Source organism: Puntigrus tetrazona, chromosome 2, assembly GCF_018831695.1.
Source record: "Puntigrus tetrazona isolate hp1 chromosome 2, ASM1883169v1, whole genome shotgun sequence".
NCBI lineage: Eukaryota > Metazoa > Chordata > Actinopteri > Cypriniformes > Cyprinidae > Puntigrus > Puntigrus tetrazona.
Genome location: NC_056700.1, coordinates 1,617,195 through 1,629,495, shown reverse-complemented (window position 1 = coordinate 1,629,495; position 12,301 = coordinate 1,617,195). Strand labels below are relative to the sequence as shown.

At 35.8% G+C, this 12,301-nt stretch overlaps 1 protein-coding gene across 1 annotated transcript; it reads left to right on the top strand.

Annotated features, from left to right (window-relative positions):
- Nucleotides 1-1,317: 1,317 nt before the first annotated feature.
- Nucleotides 1,318-12,261, top strand: ddr2b (discoidin domain receptor tyrosine kinase 2b). Its single transcript, XM_043219283.1, has 16 exons — nucleotides 1,318-1,400; nucleotides 4,083-4,185; nucleotides 4,272-4,503; nucleotides 5,338-5,485; nucleotides 5,872-5,974; nucleotides 6,054-6,237; nucleotides 6,346-6,586; nucleotides 6,746-6,801; nucleotides 7,110-7,262; nucleotides 7,910-8,111; nucleotides 8,263-8,486; nucleotides 8,561-8,682; nucleotides 8,825-9,013; nucleotides 10,352-10,589; nucleotides 10,667-10,816; nucleotides 12,073-12,261. The coding sequence occupies exons 1-16, from the start codon at nucleotides 1,331-1,333 to the stop codon at nucleotides 12,202-12,204; spliced, it is 2,547 nt and encodes an 848-aa protein (XP_043075218.1). The 5' UTR covers nucleotides 1,318-1,330; the 3' UTR covers nucleotides 12,205-12,261.
- The last annotated feature ends 40 nt before the right edge of the window (nucleotides 12,262-12,301 follow it).

The window sequence follows — 12,301 nt, the reverse complement described above, 5'->3', positions numbered from 1 at the left end:
CCATGATTAAACTATGGTTAAATAATACCTGTGCACATGCTAATTGCCTTGGATGTAGGACAGATTATTCATTTTCGATGCACGTGAAACAGGTTTTTGTTTGGGAATAATTATTTTGTAGGTCTAATTTATAGAGCTAATATTTAATTGTCAGTATATATTGCATACAATACACACACACACATTACGTATTATTATGTGTGTAGATATATTTTAGTTTTACTGTGAAAAACAGTGAACTATTGAGTGAAAGGATCCTGCACTGTATAATTAAAACCTTCTGTTTCTCAGGTTGAAATCTGGGCTATTTGGACTTTCCCCAGAACGGCGCTGACTGTATCTTTTTTTTTTTTTTTCTTCTCTGTTTATTTCTGCTTCTGTAAGAGGGTCACTTGCCCCAGCCTCTCATTTTCCCTCAGGATGGACCGTGAAGACGAGGAGGATAGTGTTTTGCTCAGAGGTTAATACTTTAAAGGCAGCAATCTTTGAGTTTATGACTGAAGCGAGAGGTAAGCGTCGCTTGTGTTTTGTAGGATGTTTCAGTTGGCTCTTTAGACGCGATTGAGGGTTTGTTGCGTAAGCCCAACAAATCAGTCATGAACGATTCTATGCTGAGTCTATGCTTGAAATTCTGTTTCTATAATACCAATAATTCTATCCAATTTTATCCAAGATTTGCATAATATGTTTCTGTTAATGTTCGTAGGTAAATGTAAACTTTTAAATCAGTTGTACTTTTAAATTCTGTTTTTCGTAAAACGTATAGCTGCTTGTACCGGAAACAAAAAGCTGATCGCGTGTTGTTCATGACTTTATTAGAGTGGGATTCTCTTGGTAACTGTACATACAGTACTGCTCTCCCACAGGCAGTTGACTGGAGCCATATGCAATATAAATAAACACCAGTCACATAGTGGACATTGTATACAGAGAAAACTTACTGACCTGAGGGCAAATGCACCTACAAGAGCCACTTTGTTCCTCGTCTTTTGGGTTCAAGCTTTTTTCACCCTCTTTTTTCTTTGAAGCATTATGAATGTGTCCGTTGTAATGCAAATAAAGTTTAGTGTCGCGCAATATCATTGTGTGCATGATATCATTAAATTACAATCTTTGTTATCGTCACTTTTAATAATCATAATAAACATTAAAATGATTTAAATTCATATTTGTCCAATATTGACTAAATATTCCTAGTTCTCAATTTGTGTTGTTTTGATATTGAATGTGATTTAATTCTGTACGAGAAGAAAATATGTAATTTTACAGATCACTTGTTAAACTACTTTGATGTTTTTATTTACAGGAATTAATCATTCGTGAAATAATAATGTTCCGAACGAGACAATGTCTCATTGTCCTTCTCCTGGTTGGAGTTGTGAAGACACAGGTCAACCCAGGTGAGAGGAAGAAAGCATAATTAATATAATTCACAAATTAAATAAGAAACAGCTTTTACTTCATTATTATACTATAAAGTGCAAATTATATATATATATATATATATATATATATATATATATATATATATATATATATATATATATATATATAGCATATAGCCTTTATGAGTAGTTGGTTCACTGCAGTTGGCCTCAGGTCAATGTGTGCCTTACAAATTGATACAAGGAAAAATGAAAAAATATATAGTTAAAAAAAATATAGTTAAAAGCTGGAAGAGCCAAGTGTGACTTGGGTTCAACTCTTCATCAGTTCCATACAATTCCTTAATACACAACAAATAAATAAAGACAGTTACTTATAGAAATTACAAGGATCTGATTATGAGATCTTGTTAAACAAACAAGCAAAAAACTGTGGTTGTCATAACTTTGCTGTAGTAGGTTTTTTCTTTAAAATCACTATGTTCCTTCCTTCTTAGTTTTTCTTATCTGTTATCTATATTAGGGTTGTATGTTACATGTAATGTCGTTAAATGAATGTTTATTGCATATTTGAGTTGAAAGAGCCTCACCGTGATGGTGATTAGTGTTTGTGTGAACGATACTGAGCCCCTTCTGTATATGTACATATTTAAAAACTGCTTGTGATGGGCTTTGGTTCGTCATGTGACTTTCCCATAAGCACCTGCAGTGTATTTCAAAAGTACTAAACACATTTCAGTACTTTAATAGGTTGGTATATTGACAATTATATCAGTTAATGAAATTACAGCATTTTACTGTAAATTTAACTTAAAACCCAAAACATTTTTTTTCACGGCAGAATTCCAGCAACCACAGCTGCCAGTTTTTCACCATAAATTTTACAGGGTTTTTTATGGTGTGACTCACGACAATAAATGCAATAAGTATTAAACTACAGCGTAAAATGTAACATAACGCCTCGATTGGCCGATGTACATAACAGATGACAAAAAAGTGCAGCTAACAAAAATCATATTTCAATTTAATACTGTCATTTTAACAGTATAATAACACGAAGTGTCCCATTAAACCTTTTATCATTTTTACTGCATACACTAAGGTAAATCATCAATAACAAGTGAACATATTAGTATGCCATTTTTACAGTCTTTTACTGTTAAAATGACCACTTGAGCGCACAGCTGAAAACAGGCATGTCATTGACACTAGGCAGCGTCAGAGAGAAAACTATGCTGGGGGTCCAGTGTCTGTTTCATCTGCCAAGGCTAACAAATCAAATTTAGAGAGATGGGAAGTGTTTATTCACTGGGTGACTGACTTTTTCAATTCGAACAGTGGAGTCTATTTATCCTTACACTGCTGTAAAGTTACAAAATGGTGAGAAAATGTCTCTTTTGTCTTTCTGTAACATTCTGTAATTAATAGTTTATGCTGTCTTTTTAGACTCTAAAGATAAAAATTTTATAATGTTAGGAATCGGCTCCTAAAGAACCCAAAGAAACAGGAATCACGCATTAACGTTAGGAGACGTTCTGGTAAATGTGTGACAAATATGAATGAATGGTGGATCATTCATCAACTTTGCAGCAACTGTTTTTCTACCCACTTTTTAAAGAGAAATAACTTTCACGAAGTGAGAATGTCCTTCGGCTCCTGGTGAACATGTCCTGGAATGAACATAAAAGTCTCTCTGTTTTCTGCTGAGGCCTCACGGATGGGGTCGAGTGGTATTTTGGGTGTTTGCTTATGGGGTGTGGATTCCACCTATTCACACAACCTCCCTGGAGCAGAAATACGGAGTGGTGCTCCTGCAGCACAATGCCACCTACTGTGTAGTGACTCGTAGTCTGCTGCTGTTTCAGTTTCTGGAGTTCTAGGAAACACAGATTATCGGTTCAGTCCAAAAAAACCTAGAAATCAAGAATATACGATCATTTCACCTTCAAGGACGATCCTGTTTTGCTCTGCGAATGTCTGCGAATGTCTCTTATGCTCACTGAGGCTGAATTGACTTAAAATACAGTAAATTGGTGTGAAATATTATTACAATAAATTTTTTTTTGATTTTCTAAAATGTATTCCTAAAGCTGAATTTTCAGCATCAACACTCTTGAGTGTCATTCTATGATGCTGATTGCTGCTTAAAAAACATTTCTAAATATTAATATTCTTATTATCAATGCTGCTTAATACTTTTTTTGGATTTTTTGTTGTGACATTTGGGTAGTTTAATGCATTCCCGATGAGTAAAAGTATTAATTTCTTTTAAATTATGTACATAAATAAATACCACTAGTTTTTGTGCTTACTAAAATATTACACTAGGCTTCTTAAGGTCTTTTTTAACATGTTTTTTTTTTTATTTATTATTGTTTAATTTTTAATTGTGATGTAAGGATTGTTGTATCAGCCTGTAAAATCCTTTCTTTTATGCCCCACATTTTAATTCAGCAATTAAAATATTAATTATTTACGTTAATTTAAGTCATTATATGAATTTACTTTTTTATGTATTTTTGAAAAATGAATCGATCTGAGCTGCAAAAAGCTCCATTTGTTAAATACCAAACAGATAACATCCATATCCATAATCCTTACAATTCTTAGACTATTTAACAGATAATGGACACACTCGCTTTGTGTCAATGTCTGTGCTGTCAATATGAGTTGTATAACCTTCCTATATTTCTTTAGCTGTGTGTAGGTACCCACTGGGGATGACTGGAGGCCAAATTCAGGATGAAGATATTTCAGCTTCCAGCCAGTGGTCGGAGTCCACCGCAGCTCGATATGGCAGGTACATCCAACACACTGATCAAACAGTTGATCAGAAACACTAATAACTGAACTTATTTTCTCCACTGTACCCCTCTCTTTTTTTAGATTGGATTTTGATGATGGAGACGGAGCCTGGTGTCCAGATGTCATGGCTGAACCAGACAATCTAAAGGTCTTTCTGCAGATTGACCTTCGCACCCTTCATTTTGTCACTCTTGTTGGCACGCAGGGACGGCACGCAGATGGAGTGGGCAACGAGTTCGCCCAGCGATACAAGGTTAAATACAGCCGGGACGGCACACGCTGGGTCTCCTGGCGTGACAGGCAAGGTCGACAGGTGAGATGATGCCAAAGTTGCACTGCAAAAATGCAAAAAAATGCTTTTCTAGCTTGGATTTTTTTTTTGTCTTGTTACCAGCAAAAATATCTATTTTGATTGTATTTTTTTCAGTATTAAAAAAATCTAAATTAATTGAGCTTTTGAAAAAAAAATAATTATTTCAAACAGAAATCAATCCTATTTTGCTTACCCCATTGGCAGAATATATATATATATATATATATATATATATATATATATATATATATATATATATATATATATATACATTGGCAGAATACTTACTTTTAGCTAGTTTTTCTGAAAACAAGACTAATGTTTAGTTGTCTAGCAAGTGTTTTGATATTTTGTCTGAAAACCACACAAAATCTAAGCTAGAAAAGCATTTTTGTTCTGATTGGTTGATTAGTTTTGATTTTTGATTGTCATCTCCAAAATGTTTTAGTTGAAGTCAATGAGGCTCAGTGTCACTGGGACCCCAGCGTTCTTCACAATCTCATCTTTTATATCAGGCCCCCGTGGGGAAGACAAAATGAGTTTGGAGGACAAAATATATGTCAGTGGTTTTGCATTCCCCCAAGAAATTTTGCATTAATCCACAAAAGTAGTATAAATAACAAGGAGTTGGAAGAAAACGTTTCAGTCCCTTTGCGAGAGTTGAGAGAGAATAGTTTCTTGTGGCCACGCAATACCTGTTAACACATTCGTCCCCATTCAGGGCCTCTATTGGTTTTGAATGACATGAGGTTGAGCAAATGATGACAAAACTTTCATTTTTGGTGGAAATTTTCTTTTAAGCCTCTAGGTTTACGTGTTCTCATCCTTGTTTAGATCATTGAAGGGAACAGTAACGCCTATGACGTTGTGCTGAAGGACCTGGAGCCTCCCATTATAGCTCGTTTTGTGCGTTTCATGCCTGTGACGGACCCCTCTATGACTGTGTGTATGAGGGTGGAGCTCTACGGCTGTGAATGGCTCGGTAAACTACGAAACGTACTTTATTCAAGTACTTAAATGCAGACTTTAGCATTAAACAACCTCAAATGAGTGAAAGATTGACCTAAAACGTCTAATTGCAACGATGCAGGAAAATCTTTTTTCATTGACATAACCGTGTAGAAAACGACACTTTAGCCACCGAATGGTTTACCAAGCCTTATGCATTTCATTTACCTTTTTCTTCCAGAAATGTAAACATTTGATTATTTATTCTTTATCTGTATCTGTATTTCCCACGGATACTTCCTTATATGTAATGATAATGATAATTAGCAAATTTTTTGACGCTTAACGTCCTTTTTTTGGTTTGAAAGCTATCATGTTTCTATCGTTTTTGGGTGACTTTACCTCTCATCGTTGCTGCAGATGGTCTTGTGTCCTACAGTGCCCCGGCTGGCCAGCAGATGTCTTTCAGAGGCCAACAAATCAACTTAAATGACACTGTGTATGACGGAGCCATTAGTTACAGGTAAAGCATCACGCACCAAACACTAAATGAACTATCACCTCCTCCTTCACTTAAATGAAACGGCAAGGTTTCCTTCCAGCATGACAGAAGGCCTTGGACAGCTCACTGATGGAAGCTGGGGTTTAGATGACTTCACCAAAAGCCAGGTGTACGGGGTCTGGCCTGGCTATGACTATGTGGGCTGGACCAATGCTAGTTTCCCTGCTGGCTCGGTGGAGATGACATTTGAGTTTGACCGCGTCAGAAATTTCACATCAATGAAGGTTTGTTTGAAGTACATCATGTGTCTGGTGAAAAAGGAGTATGCTTAATAGTATTGAATATGCACTTTTAGATACTAAATAATATTAACTTATATTCTGTTTCAATAGGTCCACTGTAACAACATGTACACATGGGGTGTAAAAATGTTCCGACAGGCCGTTTGTTACTTCCGTTCGGATTCTGACTGGGAGCCCAATCCTGTCCTTTTCAAGCCAAAAGCAGACAACATCAGTCCAAGCGCTCGGTTTGTCACCGTTGCCCTTGGCAACCGCATGGCCAGCTCAATTAAGTGCCGTTTTGCATTCAGTGACATCTGGATGATGTTCAGTGAAATTGCTTTCCAGTCAGGTAATAGTGGTTTAATCACACAGCTTATTTCTTTTCATACCTCTCACTCCTTTTCTTATCTGTTCACTTTTTCATGGTTCATTTTAGCATATTAATAGCCTACTATAAATACCTTACCTCTGCGGTTCAAAATGCCTTTCACCCAAATTCACCTTTCAGATACCGCGGTGTACAACACCTCTCTTGTTCCTCGTAAACGTAATCAGACTCCAGGGATTCATTCAGGTGATCGTTGTATTTATTTTAGATGCGATACATAATTCTTTGTGAATAATTATCTGCTCTCACACAGTGTTATATGATTTTACAATATAAATTTGCAGTCAACAGTGCCACCTGTTGTTCATTACTTCATGCAGTGGCTTTATGAATTTCACTGTTTCACACATAAAATATATTTTGCATTAATAGTTCGGTATGGCATTTAGAGTTATTCTAAGTTATTTGAATTAAAAAAAATTATAATAATGGGGTATGAATATATTAACTGTATGTGAATGGGTGAAATCTTCTTTTTTCCCACTCTGAACCTTCTGCAGGTGATGATCCTACCCACAAAATTGATGACAGCAACACAAGGATCCTAATAGGCTGTTTGGTGGCCATTATAGTCATTCTGTTGGCCATCATAATAATCATACTTTGGCGACAGGTCTGGCAGAAGATGATTGAGAAGGTAAGATTATTATCTGCAAGTTTGAAGCCTGCTTTACTTTTCCTGAGCATTAAGTGGCTACTGGGAATTTTGTGCAATAGAAGGCTGTGTGAATTAACAGCCATATTGAATGTTATTTTTAATATAGTATAGTATCTGTATTCTTAGATATTTTCTTTTGAATTTTAGTTAAAGGTTTACTACCTTTTTGTTTTTGTCATTGTAATGTTTTTTTTTTAAATATTTATATCATAGTTCATCACTATATATATATATATATATATATATATATATATATATATATAAATATATATATTTTTTTATTTTGTATGTGTTTATTTGCAAAAACTCAGTTTTCTAAAATCGTGATTGTTATTGTGCATTAAAATTTTATTGTGCTGGGTTACTAAAACACAATAAAAACATAAAAACATGATAACGTAAAATATTAAAATATATATATATATATATATATATATATATATATATATATATATATATATATATATATATATATATATATATATATATATGGATTATCTATTTTTCCTTTATTTAGGTAAACAGGTAGGATTTTTTTTAATGGTTGTAGTTTTAGTTAACTATAATAGCCCTGCTGTTATTTTGTGATCATGAACGTAGCATGTACGTATCCCATTTTGTTGAAGGCCTCACGCCGAATGCTGGATGATGAGCTGACCGCGCGTCTGTCTGTTCAGAGAGAGGCCTTCACCCGCCGTCACTCCTCTCTGTCCAGCGACGTTGAATCCAGTTCCACATACGAGCGAATTTTCCCCATGGGATCCGACTATCAGGAGCCATCGCAGCTTTTACGGAGACTACCAGAATTCCAGGCTACGGAAAACCTCGGTAGGGCTGCTTTCCATATGTTCCATATATGTTCATCGACCACCAAATCATCAAATTAAAATGCGATACTGAAGACTGGAGAAGTTTTAGTTTCGGGTGAACTATTGCCTTAACAACATTAGATATCTATGTTGACATGGTTGTGTTACAGCAATGATCGATGTCCCTTCCGAACCCCCATCGGCCCACCCCGATGAGGCCCCACACTACGCGGAGGCAGACATCGTGAACCAGCAGGAAGCCGCCGGGGCCCACAGTTACCGCGTCACGGTGGTCAACATGCCCTTATCTCCAGGACGAGACGGAGCTCTGGAGGAGTTTCCCAGAGAGAGACTGACTTTCAAAGAGAAACTTGGAGAAGGACAGTTTGGAGAAGTCAGTGAACTTCGCCCAAAAAAAAGGTTGCTCTTGCACTCTTGTTTTGTTTTACGTGTTGACTCCTGCTGCAGGTTCATCTGTGCGAAGCCGAGGGGATGCAGGAGTTCGCGAAGGACCCTCGCGGCCACATCAGCGATGAGCCGATGCTCGTGGCGGTCAAGACCCTGAGAGAGGACGCGAACAAAAACGCGAGGTAACGCACAGGTCCAGGTGTCCCGCAATCGATGTTACGTGCCTGTTGTTGCTGAGAAGAAGCACTGCTTTTTGCTTTTACAGATGCTGTCCAGCCATTTTAGGACAATTTACATTTTCCTCAAGGAAATCTACATTTTCAGGAACGACTTCTTGAAAGAGATCAGGATCATCTCACGGTTAAGAGACCCGAACATCATTCGCCTGTTGGCGGTGTGCGTTGAGAGCGATCCGCTGTGCATGATCACGGAGTACATGGAGAACGGAGACCTCAATCAGTTCCTGTCCCGCCGTGAGATGCAGGACGATGGAGTTTCGGCGGCGAATCGGCTACCATCAGGTACATCACAACGAAGAAAACAGCAACAACAAAAAAAATTTGGTACAAATTACATAGATCCTTTGATTCAAACATTAAATATGTATTTTCTTTAGACACAAGCCAAAATGTTACTTACTCTATAAAACTCTTTTTAAAACTTCAAGCTAGGGCTGGACAATAATTCGATGTCGCAATAAAATTATTGTGTGTGATTTTTAATAACAATATGATTTTCGTTATTTCCTATACATCGATTTATTTGTGGCGTTTGACTTGTTTGAATAAACACGAGCACGTCTCAAAATCAAAATGCGGCCCGGATGTTTATATGAATGTATCTCTGAAAAGAACCAGCTGTCTACGGAAAAGATATTTTCATTTTTATCTGATAAAGTAGGGTTCATGAGCGGAGCTGATTTGATTTCAGCCATTACTACTGCCGGCAGAGAATGACTTTACGTTTTCAATAAGCCCATCTCCGGCAACAGTTTTCTGTTTTCTGCAGCGTCTTTTATACAGTGTCTTTCTGGCTGAAGCACATTTGTTTCTATCTATAAAAAATAGATCAGCCTACTCTACCAGTCAAAATAAACACTTACTTAGCAATAATAAATAAATTCCTTTATATTCATCATACGATATAGCATGGTCAGAAATAAACTGGAACTGATTTTCAGAGAACTGATTTTCAAATTTAAGCAGTTACTTCAATCTGAATACTTTATGACATACTTTATGTTTTGTGCCTGCGTTCTGGGGAAACGGTTCTTTAGAGTTTTCAGCGCTGACTAATCCAGTCTTCTCTGATTGGCCAGCATGTTCCTAAAATCAACAGAAATGCTTGTGATTGGTAATAAGGCTCAACGATAGAAAAACAACAAAAATTATTCACTTTTACGGTTATTTTTTAACACAACATCTATAATCGATTGTTTAATTGTGTAGGGACAATTTTTGCCCCTCTATCTTGAATTCATGCAGCCTTTTGTTCTCATTTTTTGCCCAAGCCCCCATTAATTACCAGCCCTGCAATATAGTGTGCTCTATTTTTTATTTATCCATTTTCCTATTTAAGTGTGATGTCTTACATCATATGCATAATCTTTATAATAATAGTAATAATAATAATAATAATAATAATAATAACAATCTTTTCTATTAAGAATAAAAAACACAGTAAACTAGCTAGAATGCTTTCTGAAAAATCAGCACTCTTTTCTATGGGAAATGTTACACGGACTGCATAAAACAGGTTTAATTTGTTTAACTAAAGCTATATTAAATCTCTGTTTGATGAACAGACCAAACTGCAGGATAAAATATTATAAATGCCTTTTTTTTTTCTCTGCAGCTACAGAGTACTGATTCACATGGCCTCCCAGATTTCCTCGGGAATGAAGTATCTGTCCTCCCTGAATTTTGTTCACCGCGATCTCGCTACACGCAACTGTTTAGTGGGCACAAATAACACCATTAAGATCGCTGACTTCGGCATGAGCCGCAACCTGTACCGTGGAGATTACTACCGCATACAGGGAAGAGCAGTTCTCCCCATCCGCTGGATGTCCTGGGAAAGCATCCTACTGGTAAGTCTTTAAGGAGTCAAAATTTGTGGGGCCACAAACTCACATGCTGCTCAGTTCGTCCATCTGTGTTTGTACAGGGCAAGTTCACTATGGCCAGTGATGTGTGGGCATTCGGGGTGACCCTGTGGGAGATTCTGACCCTGTGTAAAGAGCAACCGTACGCCCAGTTCACAGACGAACAGGTGATCGAAAACACGGGAGAGTTCTTTAGAGACCAAAACAAACAGGTGAGACTTGAGCATGCGACAATTATAACCTTCATCTCTGACAACCCAAGTCTGCAAGCATCTGTAAATCATTTTTTATGTCAAAGATCTAGGAAATCTCCAGAGACCTCCAGAATAATAACAAATCGCAGCATTCATATCATATTTAATTTACTTATTGAATAATAGTATTCTTTTTTTAATGCTTCAATATGTCATTTTACCCTAGATTTTAGCGTTAATTTATGCACTAAATATACTGTAAATAACTAGTTTAAGCACATGATAATTTAAAGGTTTTAGTGGTTTATGTACTTATGTAAACCTGCCGGAGACTACAGATGATAATTAAATAATTAATAATATTGTTAAATAATTCAATAAAAAGTCTAAATCCAGCACATAAACATGGTGGTTAGAAGTAATAGTGTTAATTGTATATTGTCTCTTAAAAAAGTAACATTTGTTGACCTACATAAATGTGAAATGTTATGTAAATAAAAATTAAGTGGAGCAAAATAATTCTTCATTTGGGGAAAAATAATAATCTTGTCTTTTGAAATATCTGTGCTGTCCTGTTGTTGGTCATTTTTGAAGGGAATCTGGGGAGTACATTAAAATAAAAGTGGAACTGGAATGAAATAAAAATAAAATTAGTTTTTGTTTATGTATGCCTGTGCACTGTTTATATTTATTATGTGTATATATTATGACGCACTCATGTAGGATATATTTAGAAAATATTTACATGTATTATATTTATATAAATAATATCATGTATATATATATATATATATATATATATATATATATATATATATATATATATATATATATATATATATATATATATATATATGCATGTGCATTTACATATACATATTAAACATACACAGTATATACACACCAAATTTTTATACTGGATGCGATTAAACTCAATTGAAAGTTTGCCAGCACAAAACAAATCGCATTATTTATTTATTTTTATTTTTATTATTGTTCTATTACTTTTAGTATTAGATATAACTATTTTTAAAATATAAATATTATAAGATATAAATATTTATTTAAAAAAATATTACATTTTGTACATTTAAATTTAAAAACAGTATTCCCGCAGTATTTTTTTTTTTGAACTGACATATATTTATGCTTTTTCCCCCCCTTGTGCCTAAGAATAGCTGGCACTGCAAGATGAGTCAGGGGGAAAAAAATCCATGTAATAACTTAGAGAAAGCTAAGGGTGTCAGTGCTGAGCCGTGTTTTGAACCCCTCAGGTCTATCTGCTGAAGCCGCACTGCTGTTCTGATTCGGTGTACAGCCTCATGCTCAGCTGCTGGAAGAGAAATGCCAAAGAAAGACCCCCGTTCCTGGAGATCCACAGCACGCTGATGGAACACCGTGACTAAAGCATTCAGCATTCAGCATTTCCCAGACGTGTAGGGGGAAACCCATGCTAAATGTAACAGCAATGTGCTTAAATAAAAATCATAAACGCTGACCTAT